Here is an 18,968-nt window from a genome sequence, read left to right as displayed (position 1 = left end):
ATTTGAATTATTTTTTTATCAGTTCTAATTGAAGAACACTTAAATTCTTACAAAATTGCTATAGTACATTATTTATCCACTTTTACAAGTTTATGTCTTCAAACGCTCACCATTGCTTTCAAAAAATCTATTTTTAACAGTATATAAATACTTGTATTGTATATTTGTTATCTACTTCATTAAAATTTGAAATTTATTTTCATTTTGTCCTTGTACAATTGCATTATGTACTTTTATATCATCTGGAATATGAAAAATAAAATTACAATATATTGCTGATATTGAAGAGATTAATCGATTCCATCTATCCCTATCACAGTTGAGAAAGTACAACGTGTTCTACTGCAATTAAACAAAATATGTATTGAGGACGTTTTGAAATTAAAGGTACCGGTATTAAAAACATTCCCACGGGCAGAGATATATAACTACCATATGACGTCATCATTCCTTACTATCTGAAAATGATCGACTGGATATATATCTAAATTAGTGGCATTCATGTATGCAATAAAGCCAAGACATGATTATTAGTCAGATAAAAAATGGGATATTAATGTTTATAACACTGATAAATTTAGAATATCTCTATGGTTTGAGCTACAAGTATGTCTGGTTAACCTAGAATGAACGACTGGTACAATCTCGTCTCAGTTCTAGATCACGTGTCATACTAGCGAGAGGAAACGAGATTTCATTTTCGGGAGGTAGGTCATTTTCCCGTCATTTTTGCAATTTTTTATTTCTAGATTACATTCTGAGCTTTGGACCAAAATCGCAAACTTTTGCAAAAAAGCATTAATTGTGCGATAGAGTATCCAAAGATACCACATTTGTAAATATTTGTCGTAGAAATTTACAATTTTGACGGCGACATTGAGACGGCTTGTCTCGACGACAACCCTCAGTGCTTTGTCCTCTTGGTACCTTCCAAATTCATTATTTACCTTCAAAATGGGTCCGTCCGATCTCTGTTCATTTTCTAAGAGGGGTCGCGGGTATTGAATTTTATGAAAGTGATGGATCAGACGCTCTTAAGCGTTAGATTTATAACTTGTTATTTTGCCAAGAATAAATAAAAAAAACGTCCAGTCCTAGACAGCCATTTTCATAATTTATTCGCCGCCATTCTGACCTGCTTTCCTCAAACACTGTTAATTGATAAGAGGATATCTTAAAGTAACAGCTCAATGAATGAGCAAGCTAGTAAAATCACACTTCCCATGTCCCTTTGAAAAAGTAGACTTGATTCGACGAAGCGATTGTTGATTCAAGGGTTATCCTTGTTTCTTGATTAATTTAGCCTTATTTATTTACTGAAAAGGTAGACTAAGCTAGGCTCAGAAATTATAACATTATATTAACAGTGAAAAAGGCTGCGAACAGATATATTATATAGTCTGCTTCCGGTCCCATACTAACTGTTGTAAATGTAGCTAGGTTGACAGTGCAATATAATATAGACATACTTACACTCAATGCATTTATCATTGCATATGTTTCACCTCCATAAAGTTTGCATGGTTAAACTTTCTTATATTGGAAATTGGTCAAAGAAACTTACACTATATTTTATTATCATCATTAGTGCCAATTAGTAAATGCATTAACCAGTTAAGTCCATGCATAATCATATATATACATGACAACCATATATGATTTCCTTATTTGATTTTAATTTATTTTATATTAACATGAAAATACATTTAAACACAACTTTAACCCTTGTCAAATTTTAAAATTAGATAGGATATTAAGTAGCCTAACATTAGGCTATGCTTACACACCAGGCTCAAACTTACAATGTATTTATGAATTCAGCTCAGTCTCTGGGAAACTTGTTATAGTATTTAGTAATTGAATGGTACATAACTGGATACAATTATGTGGTATCGTATGGCTTTCTGTTAGTATCTGTGAGAGAACTTTCAAATTCATCAAAGGACTCAAAGGTAGAGTGATAAAACTGAATTGAAAATATAGAACTGTTTGGGAACTTTGGGTTGGGCTTGAATAATAGAAATAGAAGGTAGAAAGATTTTTGTCATAGATATATGTAGATTTTAATAAACATTGAAACATACCCTCAATTCATTATCAATTTACAATTGAAAAACCATAATTTATTTATTTCAGGGTCTCAGTACCCCTAGAAACTAAACCAAAATGGATGATCAAAATGTTGGAGATGATAATAATGTTTGGAACCAACCAGATCAGAGTCAATTTGTAGCAGCCACTACAAGTCAAGATATCCAAGAGAATGGATATAATGATGGTGTAATACAAGCTATAGCTCCATCACAATATGAACAACAATACCATGATCTCAGACCTTCCAGCTATTTTACTGGTGCTTACAACATGGGAGGTTCTCAGTCAGATTTATACCAAGCAGTTCACTCAACCTATGGTCGAGTATCACCAGTACAGGAGTATCGTGAATTACCATCTGGTAGTGAAGGAATATCTTCATATTCTGGTGTCCAAGCTGATAGTGGACAGTTAATGCAACCTTCTGCAGTTGATAGCAGTACTCTACCAGCAGTAAGATTGTCATTTTTTGAAATTCTTCCTCGAGTAATAATGCATGCATTAGCGAGCTCTTCATTTCATTTTTCCAAACATGTAAATAAATACCATTATATATATTTGTTTTGTTACAAAAAATTGAAGAATCGACTAAATCTGTGTATTAAAGAAGTATTTAAAGATATTTAAGTAAATAAAAAAACGTAATACAAATTCTCTCATTTTAGGGGTACCAGATGATATTAGACCCTGGCAACAGACTTGTGGCAGTGCAGAGAGTTGTGTCCCCTGCTGATTGTTCTGTTAGTCAGTCTACATTGAGTTTACGAGCTGAAGGCAATGAAGCAGGACCAAGTTCTATAACTCTTCAGCCAGTGGTAGGTAGCTGTGGGCCTATTATATTTATGTTACCAGCACTTGTAAATCTGGGATCCGATTTTAGAGTTTAATGATTAAATGATAATGAATGAAATATCTCAATACTCAGGTTCTTTCTTACATTTCAGCAAACCACAAACAGTGTAGATGGTACACATTATGTCACTGTACAAGTCACTTCAATGCCACAATATGCTGGTGCTACTAATCATGGCGATGAAGTCAGTACAACTGATGGTACACCAATGATGTCAACTTTAGATCATGATCCAAATAGAGATTTAGATTCAGAACATGCTGTATCATCAATCAGTTCTGTTGTACAGAATCATGTCAATATGATAGCCAGAAAGGTAAATATCTCTCAATTTCTAGATAACATTTTTGTTTTGTTGATGAAATGAAATATAATCAGTTTAATTAGAAGAGAGCATCATAATTGTAATAAATTTATTTGTATTCTTCAGCGACATGAGTTAGAAGCTTTTAATGGTGAACCTGACACAACCCAAGAAGATTTACAAGATTTTAATCCTTTACACTCTACCCCAGGTAATTTAACTTTGTTTTATATCGAATTTACATGCAACATCAATATATTCATAACAAGTGTATTTACTAAGTTTAAATATATTTATAACAAACATCATTTCTATTAGGTTTTATATATTTACAACAAACTTTATATCTGTTGGGTTTCAATATATTAACAACAAACATCATATTAACTAGGTTTCAATGTATTTACAACAAACATCATATCTACAAGGTTTTACTATAGTTATAACAAACATCATATCTACAAAGTTTCAATATATTTACAAGAAACTATAGGTTTCAATATATTTACAACAAACATCATATCTACTAGGTTGCAATATACTTACAACAAACATCATATCTACAAGGTTGCAATATACTTACAACAAACATCATATCTACAAGGTTTCAATATATTTACAACAAACATCATAGCTACTAGGTTGCAATATATTTACAACAAACATCACATCTACAAGGTTTCAATATACTTACATACAACAAACATCATATCTACAAGGTTGCAATATACTTACAACAAACATCATATCTACTAGGTTTCAATATATTTACAACAAATTTCATATCTGCAAGGTTTCAATATATTTACAGCAAACATCATATCTACTTGGTTGCAATATATTTACAAAAAACATCATATCCATTAGGGTTAACAAACATCTTATCCATTGGGTTCCAATATACCTACAAGTTACAAGAAACATCATATCTACTAGATTTCAATATGTTTACAATAAAACATCATTTCTATTATGTTTTAATATATTTACAACAAATCTCATATCTAGGCCTGCTAGGTTTCGATATCTTTACAACAAATTTCATAATCTACTAGGTTTCAATATATTTACAACAAACATCATATCTACAAGGTTGTAGTATATTTACAACAAACATCATATCCATTAGGTTGAACAAACATCTTATCCATTAGGTTCCAATATACTTACAAGTTACAACAAACATCATATCCATTAGGTTTAACAAACATCTTATTCATTAGGTTCCAATATACTTACAAGTTACAACAAACTACATATCCATTAGGTTTAACAAACATCTTATTCATTAGGTTTAACAAACATCTTATTCATTAGGTTCCAATATACTTACAAGTTACAACAAACATCATATCCATTAGGTTTAACAAACATCTTATTCATTAGGTTCCAATATACTTACAAGTTACAACAAACATCATATCCATTAGGTTTAACAAACATCTTATTCATTAGGTTTAACAAACATCTTATTCATTAGGTTTAACAAACATCTTATTCATTAAGTTCCAATATACTTACAAGTTACAACAAACATCATATCCATTGGGTTTCAATTTACTTAAAACAAATCTCAGGTTTTGTTACAAAAGATAATATTGATAGTTTTTAACCAAATACCATCTATTTATTTTCCCATACTCTGTTGTTATCTTTTAGTTCCAAGATCCTATTTAGTAGCATCATCAGATTTAGGACAAGGAGGTATACATTCAACAATGTCCAGTACTGGTCTAGGTACCTCTAATCAAATGGCTGTCATGGATTCAACCTTAGATAGTCAGTTGTCTTCTACACATGATATATCTATGTCTACCACATCAGAGGCTAATCTAGACTCAGCCATGGAGAGAACTGTGGATAGTTCAGCTATTCCTGATGAAATTGGTACGGAATTCATATTTCTACACTCTAACTGATGATAAGATAACTATATATAGAAATAAAAGAAATATTTTGTGCAAATTAAAATCTGAAAAATAATTCAACAAATATGTACCCTGGAATTTTTCTGACTCTTGTAACCTCATTCCTTTGAAAAAAAAATTTCCGCAGCTCATTCTTATTTTATTCTGTAGCTGGTCCTTCACATGTCAGTGGTAATATGGTAACAGGAAGTGATTCAGCTTTAGATCCATCCTATGATTCTGAAGATGATGATGATTTTGATGAAGATGGTAATAAAGAAAATGATCCACAATCAAGTGGCATCAGGGTAATTGCAATAAGTTATATGACTATAGATAATTGTTGCTCCAATTTAGAGGATATTTGAAAGATATTGTTGCTATTCGATCTATATACACATCAAATCTTTTAGTTTTTAGTTTAATTACTTTCTATGAATGAATTTTAATCAGATTTCTTGTGGAATGAGATATTTGTTCTTTCTATTGTTCAACACTACTCTATCAAATTAATGTATTCCAATGCTGAAATCCAAAGTTCCTACTTGTGACCTAGGTCAGTGCTTCTATAAGAGAGTATCTCTTATAAAACCTTATACTACTGGTTCAGTATTATCGATACTTTAATTATGATATTTTATTTTTAATAACAGATGCCGAACAATGTGAATGTACGCAAGTCAACTAGAATAGCTTTATTAGATGAAGAACAGTCTACTTCATCTCAAGCTTGGAGAAAACGTGTATATGTACCTAGACCATACAATACTGATGAATTATGTAAGTTAAACATTCTATCTAAGGTTGTTGATACCTACTGGTTTGATACCCTTGTGTCTGTGAGCTGTGGTGATATAATAATTGGTTTGATCTATTATAGGGTGTGAAGAATGTATGACTAGTTATAGTCCACAATGTCCAGTACATCGAGCTATAGTAGTATCAGATAAAATTGTATTATCAAGAGCCTGGTCTAGTCTACCACAGATGTTACAGATTTATAGATTTAATAGTGAGGTTGGTCCAGGTAAGTCTTCAGAACTGAAATTCATCATGTGTATGCCTATAGATGAACATACAGCTTTTCATTGTGTATCAAAACTTTTTAATAATGAAATATTTTAGAGCCTCATACCTTCATGTGGCTGCTTTTTAAAGACAACTCTCACACCACAAAAACAGACACATGAAGACATGAGACTTAGTAGACCATGTGTTAAACAAAATTGACATTTGTGACAAACAAATCTGTTTTATTTACCATTTAATGTTTAGTTTAAAACACAAAAACCTACCAATAAATATAATGTCTATAATTGTTGGCTTTCAGAAATAGGTGTATTTGCCAAGAAGCCTGTAAGCAAGATGACTCAATTTGGACCATTTGTAGCTGATATGGTGAGCTCTCAAGATGATTTGACCAATACAAGATTTCTTCTTATGGTATGTTTCAATTACTAATTAGTCAGGTATCTGATGTGCTAATATTGCAAAAAATTAGATGACGAAACTTTATGATTTTGATGAGTCATTCAATAAAAGTAATGAATTTTTTTTTATATTTTCAGTTAGAGAAGAATGATGGTACATTAGGATATTTTGAAACATCAGATGAAAATAAATGTAATTGGATGATGTTTGTTAGACCAGCTAGAAACTTTGCTGAACAGAACGTTGTTGCCTATCAATATGGACAAGATATCTATTTTACTGTCATGAAAAATATAGAAGCAAGACAAGAACTTAAGGTTAATTAAGTTCAAATTTGAAGTTTTGTGGAGACCAAAACAGTTAAGATTTACCAAAGACTTATCATTGCCATCAATACTTATGTGAAGAAAAGATGCAATGAGAAAAGAACAACTCATTAATTGAATAATTTGTTCTGATTTTTTTCACCTTAAAGGAATACTACATCTTAAAGTGAACATAAAATTTTAGAATTTTAAACTCCGCCAATAAGAGCAAATATTCATCAGTAGATATACCTGGTGTCATAAATAACATAACAGGATCCTAATATAATCCCATAAATTAAAAATTCTTAGTAATTCTCCATAAGACTGCAATTAATTATTGAAAAACACTTAATATTAAGATTAAGCATTTTTCAATAATTACTTAGTTTAATGATTTTTCTAATTTTCCAGATCTTACAGGGATTCTGTAGTAACTTTATGACACCAGGAAAGTTCACTGATGAATATATACTCATATTGACCATTCTTGAGAATTTAATTTTATGTTCATTCTAAGACATAGTATCAAAGAAAATAAATACCAATTATGGTAAAACTGTAACAGCTGCCTCATCACTTTATTTCTCGAATAAATTTTGAAACTCTTAAATTCACATAATGTTATTTATTAGGTTTGGTACTCAGCTCATTATGGTGCTAGAATAGGCATACCAATACATGAGATTACAGAGAGAGATAAGGAAGGTATGTAGAAACAATTTGATGTAAAAGGAAGGTTGTCAAAATATTTACTGTTAGCTTAAAAATCACTGTACAGAATTCTACAATTCAAAATAAGGAAGCTTTTTTTGTTCCATATAGATCATAAAGGCCTTCTCAAAATCTAATGTTTTTGAAATGTCCCAAGATTCCTCGTTGTTATTGTTTGGTTTTAATTTATTTTTTCTGAAATACAGGAAACTTGAATTATCTGTACCCTGAATTCTGTTTCAGCTATGGATGAACAAGAGTATAAATTTCCTTGTTATGAATGTAATAAGAAATTTCGCTCAGCCCCAGCATTACAGCGCCACTTGGTTGTACATGAAGAAGCTGGTTCACCTAAACATGAAGATGAAGATTTTATAGAATCAGCTGAAGTTAAAGGATTACGTAAGAAGAGTTTAGCAGCTAGATGGTTTAGAAATAAAGGAAAACAGATGAAGAATGGGGAAGGGGGAGAATCTTCAGGCTATCAGTGGAAGAAAAAGTCTACCAGTATTTATCTTAATAAGTAAGTAACAAAATCATTATTTTACAAGGGATTAGATTAAGACAATAAGGGAACATTTCCATCATCTTGTCCTTAGACAAACAATTCTCAATATTATTGCTGCATTGGCTGGAGTAATTAGACCAATCACACAATCTTAGAATAAATCCTTTGACCACCATTATTCCAAATGGTTAGCTGAGCTATAGCGTATCGTCTGAAAAGATGGGGATAAAGTATATCTTGTTTAGATACCAGAGTATAGACTGATAAGTAAACACTAAACAGTCCATTCAGGAAAATCGTTCACCTTGATTCAAACTGTATTGAATATGATTATCTCTAAATTTTATTGTGCACCTTCTACGTTATTCTCTATTTCCAGGACCTTAAAGAAATACCAGAAAAGACCAGATTCTGAGAAGATTAGAAGAACAATACAATCTATGTATAAAAGGAAAGGCAAAGAAACTGGAGGGAATGAATGGGTGTGCATGCACTGTGATCTAACTTTTGATAACTCTAGTCTACTCAATCTTCATACATTAACTCATGCAGCTGAAGATGTGGGCCTGGAGGAGATCCAGAAGTTATCAAGTGTTGCTGCCAGTATTACCTCTGAAAATGGTGAACCATCTTCAGATAATGGAGTAGTGGCCTTGAATACAATCCTAGCCTGTCCAATGTGCCATGCTAAATTTGATGATAAGAATGATTTGATTGCTCATGCAACTCAACATGGTACTACCAAAAAGAAATCCTTGAATGCATTGCGACCACATAAATGCACTAGCTGTTGGAAGGCTTTTGGTACACAAGAGCGTCTCAACAAGCACATGCTCTGTCATGGATCAGAAGAATCCAAACCATTAGAATGTAATGTCTGTCATAAGCGCTTAATGAACAATTCAGCCATGGCATGTCATATGAAGATACATAGTGATAAGAAGTATTATTCTTGCCCCATGTGTCATGAAGGCTTTGATCAAACACATGGTTTAAAAGAACACTGTGCTACACATGCTGTCAACGGTATCTACACATGTCAGGTGTGTCAAAAACAATTCCCAGATTTCAATCAAATTCGTAAACATATGAGGCACTTGCATTCAGAAAATGAATATCCTTGTTTGCATTGTGATAAAGTATTTGCCAGACCTGATAAGCTAAAGCTTCACATGTTGAAACATTCTACTCATCGAGAGTTTATGTGTGAAAACTGTGGACGTCAATTTAAAAGGAAGGATAAACTTAAAGAACACATAAAAAGGATGCACATTGAACAAAAGGAAACTAAAATCACATCATCAGATGAAAGGGACAAGAATTTAAAGAAATTTGTACCTAAAGTACTTCCTACAGATTACCAAAGGTTCATCTACAAGTGTCATACATGTCTACTTGGTTTCAAACGACGTGGTATGCTTGTCAATCATCTAGCTAAGAGACATCCAGATATCACTCCTGACTTGGTACCTGAACTTAATTTACCAATCCTAAAAACTCAGAAAGATTATTACTGTCAGTATTGTGATAAAGTCTACAAATCCAGCTCCAAAAGAAAGTCCCATATCATCAAAAATCACCCTGGGCTGGATCTGCCAGCTAGCAGTCGTAAGAAATCTCTTACTTTAGACATATCTGGAGTACCAAATCCAACATATTCTCAAACTGTCGGAAGCATCACAACTCTTCCTCAACAGTGTGTCTTCTGCCATAAACAGTATGCTAGTAAAGCTAAATTAATGCAACATCAACGAAAGAAACATCCAGATTTAGTTCCTCCATCTAATGACAGACGAAAGTCTGGTTGTAAAGAAGATCAAATAACCACCACAACTGTACAGCTTGTTGATCCAAATCAACAGCAATTAGAAGCTTATCAAGAAGTTACTGTCACACAAGTTCCTCAAGTCCATGATTTACAAGCTGCTGATCTATTGACTCAAGCTATGAGTGAGTTGACCCAGACACTTCAGGAATACAGACCTGCTACAGGTGGTGACTATCATGCTCTAGCTGCTCGGATAGCCCAAGGTGTACAAGGTCCAGCAATGGTCCATGTCCAACCTGCCCAGCTACAACAACTTCAACATACAACCATAGAACTGAGTCATTTAGGATCCACACTGGCTCATGCCCAGATCACTTCATCACAACCTCCACAGTTAATACCAGCTGGTACCATTCTTACAGGAACTCCTCAACCACCTCAATCATTAAGTCCCCAGCCCCAGGCTCCTCAAGCTGTACCTGTATCACTCGTTGTCACCAATCCAGGAACCCCTAATCTGGCTACATCTGTCGCTAATGGTTTGCCACAGAATTATGTACAAGGTGTTCGTCAAAACTGGCAACCTTACCAGGGCTTTAGATAAAACTGGTAATCAGTAACCAATTCATCTTTTTAAATGATGTTCTGTTTGAATATTATGTTCTCTCAGCTTGGTACCAGGGCCAATATTTTTTGAAGAATTTAAGCAAGGTAGTTTGTGTTATCTGATAATTTGTGTTGTTTTCAGTAAGATTTAGATCAGTTTACAAATATATTGACAAGACAGTGAAAAGGTTGTGGTTATTTAAGCAAAAATCTATAGGCCTTAAAAGTTATTTAGGTATTTGACGCACAACTGCCATCAAGGACAGCTAGTATAGTGAGAATGGTCTACAGTACGAATCTGACTAGAGCACGTTTCTGATGACATGTGTTTTAGATTTGTACAATTTTATCATGGCCCTAGATTTGACAGGAAAAGACCATGATGCACAATATATAGTGTATGAACCAAAATAAGATTTCATTATATATGTGTGTGTGTATGTTACATGAACTGAAATTTAATCTGTTTATATCATTAAATATGAAGCTTGTAGTTTTACGTGAATTCATAGAGTTTTATTTATCAATTTGAGACAGTGTTTATTTCAATTCATACCAAATGTATATTGCATCAAATGTGCTATTTTGTGTGTAAATGTAATAAATCATGTTCGCATTTAATTTTCAATTTCATCAAAAGGAAGTGTAAGCCTATGGTATTTTCATTTTATACAATTATTCATTTGATATCTTATAAAAGGGAGTCCATTTTTGTTTTGATTGTGATCAATGTTAATATGCTTTGATTGTGCTGAAAATGTATCATATATAATAAAATCATGTGAATTGATTATTTGGGATTGTATTTTTATCACTTATTTACTTACGACAGCCATAATTTGAGAAAAGCATATGGACTTTTCTGAACGCTTAATGCAATTCAGCAACTGGGTTGTTTTAGTGGGAACCACTTATATATACATGTATATTTTATTATATTCATATGGTATATATGTTTGGCAATTCAGTTGGAGAGTGAACATAGAATCTTGTCACATTAAAATGTCATGTAGTTTAGATACTAATATAAAGCTTTGAGTAGGATAATGTAGTTAGCTCCCTTTAATCAGTTAGTACCAACCTTCTCTTAAGTGTGGTGTGTTACCACGTTCTAGTCTCTGTCGTCCAGAGCATACATTGATACAAGTGACCATTCCTGATCTGGATGACAGAGAGTAGAACAGATGGGTTGGAGAGAAAGAAAGGCTAAGGAAGGCTTAATCTGTAACATAGCTAATAAATACTATTTCATCTGAAAATGCCTTGTTAATTGATCCCGGGACGAAATACAATATTACAAAAAGTTCTACTCAACAAAATGAGCCCTGGATCTAAACAACTAGAAACATTATCAAACTTTTGAGTAAAAAACACAGATTTTCATTTTTATAAATCATTTTTAACAATTAAATTGAGGAATTACTTGTTCAATAATATCATTCAAATTCTGTACGATTAATACCTTCCAAGTACCGTTGATACCCTTCAAGTACGAATAAGATAGCTTTCCAGGCAAGGTAACATACACCCATTATCAGCTGTCAGAAATGGTGGTTTTATATGTGAAACCAATCAACCATCCGATTGTTACTAATTTCGAGCTTTACTAAGGTCTCATACCTAGTTTCATCAAGATCGGATAAAAAATGTAGTCTCTATCAGGCCTACAAGCAAAATTAGACGCATTATATTAATTCAAGGGCAATAACTCAAAAACCATTCATCCAATTATTACCATTTTTGAAACGATCTCATGAAGTTATACATGCATACCAAGTTTCATAGAGATCAGATAAAAACTGCACCCTGTATCATGACTACAAGCCAAATTTGAAGCGTTTTTACTAAGTAAAGGCCAATAAACCATTCATCTGATTATGACCAAATTCAATATATACATAGCAAGTTTAATCAAAATCAGATAAAAATTATAGTTTATATTGTGCCTACAAGCCAAATTTGACGTGTTTTTACTAAATCAAGGACAATAACCCTGAAATCATTCATCAGGTTATTAACAATTTCGAACTTGACTGATGTCTTATCAATATCTGCAAGCATACTAAGTCTCATCAAGATCAGATAAAAATTTTGCCCTTCATGCTGACAAGCCAAATTCAACAAGTTTTTAATAAGTCATGGGCAATTACCGTTCGATTATTACCGATTTCGAACTTCACCGAGATCTCAACAATATATACATGTATACTAAGTTTCATCAAAATCGGATAAAAATTGCATCCTTCATTGTGCAAACAAGCAAAATTTAACATGTTTTTACTAAGTGAAGGGCAATAATTCTGAAACCGTTCATCCGATTATTACCTTTTTCGAACTTGACCGAGATCTCTTCAATATATACATGCATACCAAGTTTCATCAAGATCAGATTAAAGCTGTAGCCTCTATCGTGCATACAAGAAATGTGGACAGCAATATACGTCCACATTTCCATGTGGGCGTATAAAAAACCATCCAAGTATGATTAATACAATATTACAATTCAAGTACCGTTGATACCCTTTTAGTATGAATAAAACCATTGAGTATGACTAATACCATTCAAGTATGATTAATACCATTCAAGTTCCATTAATACCATTCAAATATCATTGATACTATTCAAGTATGATTAATGCCATTCAAATACCATTGATACCATCCAATACCATTAATACCAATCGAGTACAATTTACAGCGTATTATTCAGGTAAGATATTTTATATGATTAATACAACTCCAATTCATTTAATGATTAGTTGTAATGATTAATAAAATTGCTGTCATTTATATACAATGTAATTCAGGATGTAGGAGTATCAGTGGGGTCCTTTAGGTCATCAACAGTACTAGCATCGACTGATCTATAACTATCTATCTTGGTAAAATCTATGACTATTTTATCACAGGATGGCTTGTATTGTCTGAAATAGAATACAAAATATATATTTGAACATTTAGATAGTATGCCAGGCACAGAAACATGTACCCACATATCAGACAATTTCAACAAATGTTTATATTACAAAACTTCATATTATATTATATACCAATGGTTTGGCTTTCATTTTGCTTTCCTTTGACCAAATCGAAGTCATCATGAGAATTTTTCAAATTTTTCATATAACAGATTTTGAAATTAATGACCCACCTGTAAATAATTCCAGCTTTATCAAACATAATTTTAGATGCTTTAAATTCTGCCACATCCTTGTACTTATCGGAATAATAAATCACTTCCTTAATTCCAGACTGTATGACTATTTTGGCACATTCATTACATGGAAATAATGCTACATATATTGTACAGTTTTTAACATCAGCTGAATTCTTGTTTAATACTGCATTTAATTCTGCATGGCACACTGAAAAACATCCAAGTTTAATAAAGATTTTCCATCTTTTCAATCTTATTGGGATGAAATGAAATGAATGGTGCCTAATGCCATGAAGTGTGCAACGAGGTTGTTCTTAATTTCTAACTGTCAAAGACTCAAACACATTTCACAAGAGAAGCTGTTATGGAAGAAGGGTCCAAACAAGTAAATGAGGCACTTTGTACTACAGGAAAAGATCAGATGAGATCACATGACAAATGGAAATGGAAAAAGGGTGGGTTGATTCTGCTGTCTGGGCAAGCTTTGTCTAGTCATGAGGCCAATAAAAACAAGATAAAAGGAAAATAAAGTTTCAAATATTTACCAAATAGTTTTTTTGAATCTAAAATATCATCTGATACCCTTCCCCATGGCATTTCATCATCATGACATCCATTTGGCATACCATTATAACCAATGCCAACTATTTTCTTTTCACTATTGACAATACATGCTCCTACCTAACAAAGAGAAAATACTCAAATTAGACCAAAGCAATTTACAGGTGTACATGCACTTCAGTGGAATTAAGAAAGATATACATGTATCACAGAATTTGAATGAGCTATGACAATTAGATTACCAAAAACTATGCAATGTCTAATGCATTTTTAAATGCATCTGAGTGTGTTTTTCATACTTGACTGCTAATGAATTAGGGAGAGACAATAACTTTTTGAAAATCAGTTGTATTACTGTTTTCTTCCTTATGGGGTGGCCAAAACATAGGGCCATGATTTAAAGTTGGTTTTCCTTATTTTCATTTATTCATTATTGGACAGCTAATACTTAAATCAAATAATTGAAGGTAGAGGTTTTCTAATGAATGAGAAAAATACATCATAAGCACTTAAATAATCAAATAGTTTTCCTGAGTCTAATCTCACAAATGTGAAAAGCCATCTTTAATAGGCTATAAGCTTGAAATATATCACTGCATGTTGGCATGGATATTCATCCACAAAACTATATGTAGAGAATTATTCTGTTCAGTTACCTGTGTTCTAGGATCTTTACTTCTTTGAGCAGAAAGAAAAGCTACAGCCATAAAATAATCAGGCCATTCTAAATAGTCTTCACGTTTCTTGTTTAGATTCACCTCTGGTTTACTGAAATAGATAACAAGTTCAAATTGAATGCTTTAATTGGCCTCATTTCATCTTAAAAAAAGTTTAGTTCATACAAGAGAAATATGTAAAAGCACCCAAAAGCTCATTTTTTGCACAAGTGTTGTAATAATTGAATTGTAAATGATCTAGGAAACCATTAGTCACTAGAGTAGAGGAGGTACTTGTAAGATGGAAACCATAACATAACAACATCATACCAAATAAACAATATCAGCTAGGTGTCTGTGTGTGGAGTGAGAGTGAGAGGTGAGTTCACGAACATAACATGCCACTAACCCTGATGGGCACTGTTGCCCTAGGGGGACACCACAACAATCCTGCGTAATTGTGAATGCCAATAATGGACAGATAATTAATTTTTCATCTGTTTCTCTTATTTATGTACCGGTAATTTACTATTAGAATTATCAAAATTCTGCTTCAACTTACGACACCTGAGCATTATTATTTTGTTCCATGCCAATGATAACTGACAAGTACGTAGCTTATTAATATTTATCTATTTTTAATTCATCAGGATTTACTGAGATTCTAGTTTTTAATCATTAATGACTACACCAGAAACATAAGGTATGTTCCGCGGGAGTTTTGGTGGACCAGTTACTTTTTAAGGAGGTGGCTAGATTTCTAAACTCCTATTTTCAAGCTATTTTTCAGATAAAAAGGACTATTAAGTTAATATTTTAATTATTGAACCAAAATAATAAAAAATCGAGAAACTGAATGAAACTTTGAGTCGGAATTTATATTCTAGTAAACGCGGCTAAGTGAAAAACACTAAAGCCCCCCTCGAATTATAAACATGCCTTGCTTAACATTTTTATAGTTATAGTCTTTATTATTTGGTCTCATTCTCATTGACAATCACATAAATAATCCTGATCATCCAGTCCTTTTAAAATAATCATTATCCAGACTGATGCAGAAAAGTAAAGAAAATTCGGGAAATCTTTCGAAAGATCTAGTTTTCTATTTTCAATAAATGCGACTGCGCAATTCTTTCATAGGAGTATAAAAAGAGAAAATTTCATCAGAAAGTTTCAGCAGAAAAGTTACAACCTAGAGATACACCAAAGACGCGTAAAGTTTGTATCAAATTTTGCGGGGATTTCATCCACACAGGCTACAAAGAACAAGATGTTTCGAGCTATTGTACCCAGAAATTGTAACATGGAACTTGGGTTTATTAACTCAATGCGTGGTATGAAGATCGATGCCAGACCTATTATGAATAAGTGTCGCAGCCCAAGGCAGATTACCAAAAGATGCCGAAGCGATCTTTCACCATGGAGTCAGTGGCACTCGAGAAGTCCTTTCAGAAATTTCGACAGAGATATTGGAAAATTTGTGAACGAAATGGAGAGAAGTATTTTTCCATGGACGAGTCTAATGGGATTGCCTAGATCTGGTTCAGCAAGGGTGAGTAAACTGTTTATTAAATAAAGCCTCATTAGATATACCATATGTATGGGTTTTGTAAATATTTGTATATCTAAAATAAAGGTAGATGAGGACGGAACCCGGACAAGCCATTTTTCTTTGGTATGGCCCCTGACCCCCCGTAGCAACGTCACTGCTGTTAGTATATTTTAATATATCAAATCAACATGTTCATTTTATAGGTGTGGCTAAATAAGAAAGAATTTGAAGTGAATGTTGATGTCCATCATTTTGAATCTGAAAATATCCACGTGAAACTGTCTAACAATAGACTCACTATTTCTGGTAAACATGAGAGTAAACAAGATGAACACGGTTATGTATCCAGGGAATTTAGCAGAGAATTTACTGTTCCAGAGGTAGGTTGGAGATTCAATTGATTAAAGTCTATTGGCTATTCGGCTCTCAAAACATATTTTCGGAAGTATAAAGTCTTTCATTGTTAAAAGTTTACTTGCCGTCTAGCAGACTGTATTGTAGGACCACAAGAATTTACTCTGAATGAATATTAGATCTGAAGTTTTTTCAATTTAATTTGAATGATCACGTTTTTAATTTTCAGAATGTAGATGCCGAAACAATGACGTCATCAATTACCGAGGAAGGTGTTTTGGTAATCAGAGCTAAAGTAAAACCAGAAGAAAACCCTAAAGATAAAACAGTGAATATTGAAATAGAAAGAGACAATACATCCAGTGGATCTACCGAAGACAAAAAATAAAAATCATAACTATACAGCGGTGTTCATTTAAACAATTTACTGCATTTCAGACAATATTTTTCAACAATCCCCGAATGACTTTAGACTGGTTGTGTTTAAGGTATCCTTATACAGCCTTTTTCTTCTCCAACAATAAAGGTGTAAATGGAAAATGGTGTACTGTGTTTTGATTATTTTTTATGTATGTGGAATGAAGATTTGGGATAGTGTATTCTGGATGATTGGCTTTTCAGCTGATAAAACTCCATTAATTTATCCATATTGCTTTTCAGATATCTTATTCTTCATTCCAAACACCAAACTATCAGTTGGTAAAGCAACTATTTAGGCGACAGTATCCCTGTAAAGTGTTAAACTTGAAAGAAGAGTTTCAATTTCCATTATTTCAATGCTTACGTATGAATGTTAAATGTTGTAGATGATGTAATTGTCTTGTGACAGTTTGACTTGAATAAAAAAAAAAATAAAGATAACGTTTTGTGTTTTGAATACTTTGAGGTTTGGCATGAAACGTTTCCATTAAGACTTAATGAGTATGACAGATTTAATCCTTGATATGATACGATTATCATATTCACACGGGCATGGCCATAGAGTTATATAATAAGTTCTGTTTATAAATTCATTGGTATGACTCTGAAAGGATATACTATGTTGATATTACGTTATGAGTGTGCATCCATAAATTTCGAGAAATAATCAAAAGTTACAATGTGTCATTATTTTGATAATTACAAGTATAAAAATCAAAATAGTCCTACTAAAAACAATCAGGGATGAGACTTCCAGGTAGATACAACCCCTTTATATCTGTCCAGGGCGATTCGGTTACTGAATCCAACAGCGCATGTCACCTTTACATCATCTGTACAATTTTAATCAAGCTGTTACGAACTTGGTACTGAAATAGCGAATGTAGCGATTTGTTTGACTTTTTGTTGAGATTTTTGATTGGCTGGACTCGCTAGCGTAAATCCAATCAAATCGCTTTATTTATAAACTTTCATGATATACAAGAATAAGGAAACTAAGTATAAGGACGAAGTTGGTAATAGCTTGACACTGTGAAGATGCTTTCCCCATGCCTTTCACTTAATAATGATAACCGCGCTTTTGCAGCTAGTTTTCATCATGGATGAGAAATTGATAACGCATATTTTGTGTGTACGGAGTTATTCTAAGAGCCACCATTAATTAACCTGAGGATTTGATTGAATAGCGAGAAAAGTTTTCTCCTGTGTTTATACAGCGCAACTGCTCATTTTCTGACTTCTTGATTTGTATAGAGAAAACCTGTATCAAATCACAGCAAATCAAAAGAGGTTTTCTGGTTGCAGAATCAGACATTTCACTGGTTTCTATGAATGTGATGTTCTATCGGTTTTTCTGGAAGCGTAGGAACCACAGACTACAAATAGGAAATCGAAATGATACAATGCGAGTCATTTTTCATAACTACTTTTTGACCCTCTTATCAGACTGGGAGGTGACTTTTCTTTATTTTTTATGGAGAGAAACCGGATCATACAATGAATATAAATATATATTTATAATAGAATAAAGCTTGATCACAATTTGTCACTTTTCATTCAGACTAATGCATTGACAATAACCTACTATTGATCAATTATTGTATATAGGTGAAACACAATAACATTACCGTGTTCGCACATTAGCTTCACTCACGTAGGGGGTAAAATACTTTATTTCCTTTTTTCCGTAAAGGTCGTAAAATGTTTTATTTCGAAAATTGACCTAGTGTTTTGCCATTAAAATAATGTTTGATATGGGTCAGTCAGTCGATAACAAC

General features: G+C 32.7%; 3 protein-coding genes across 3 annotated transcripts; 2 read left to right on the top strand and 1 right to left on the bottom strand.

Moving 5' to 3' along the window:
- Positions 1–6,040: 6,040 nt before the first annotated feature.
- Positions 6,041–10,488, top strand: LOTGIDRAFT_104847 (hypothetical protein; the record flags this gene model as incomplete). The annotated part of the gene is made up of 7 exons (XM_009057226.1): positions 6,041–6,170; positions 6,489–6,605; positions 6,701–6,906; positions 7,530–7,602; positions 7,852–7,953; positions 8,026–8,095; positions 8,520–10,488. Coding segments are annotated over 7 exons (2,667 nt in total), but the record flags the coding sequence as incomplete, so codon positions are not given.
- A 2,186-nt stretch (positions 10,489–12,674) lies between these two features.
- LOTGIDRAFT_209389 (hypothetical protein) lies at positions 12,675–15,579 on the bottom strand. The gene is made up of 5 exons (XM_009057225.1): positions 15,427–15,579; positions 14,865–14,976; positions 14,193–14,328; positions 13,642–13,855; positions 12,675–13,414 (listed from the first exon to the last, which is right to left on the bottom strand). The coding sequence occupies exons 1-5, from the start codon at positions 15,453–15,455 to the stop codon at positions 13,294–13,296; spliced, it is 612 nt and encodes a 203-aa protein (XP_009055473.1). The 5' UTR covers positions 15,456–15,579; the 3' UTR covers positions 12,675–13,293.
- Positions 15,580–16,625: 1,046 nt separating this feature from the next.
- LOTGIDRAFT_104895 (hypothetical protein) lies at positions 16,626–17,158 on the top strand (the record flags this gene model as incomplete). The annotated part of the gene is made up of 2 exons (XM_009057224.1): positions 16,626–16,796; positions 17,000–17,158. Coding segments are annotated over 2 exons (330 nt in total), but the record flags the coding sequence as incomplete, so codon positions are not given.
- Between the last annotated feature and the right edge of the window lie 1,810 nt (positions 17,159–18,968).

Source organism: Lottia gigantea (assembly GCF_000327385.1).
Source record: "Lottia gigantea unplaced genomic scaffold LOTGIsca_3, whole genome shotgun sequence".
In the NCBI taxonomy this organism is placed as follows: domain Eukaryota; kingdom Metazoa; phylum Mollusca; class Gastropoda; family Lottiidae; genus Lottia; species Lottia gigantea.
Note: the sequence above shows the minus strand (reverse complement) of the source record. Positions and strands in the feature narration are given on the sequence as shown.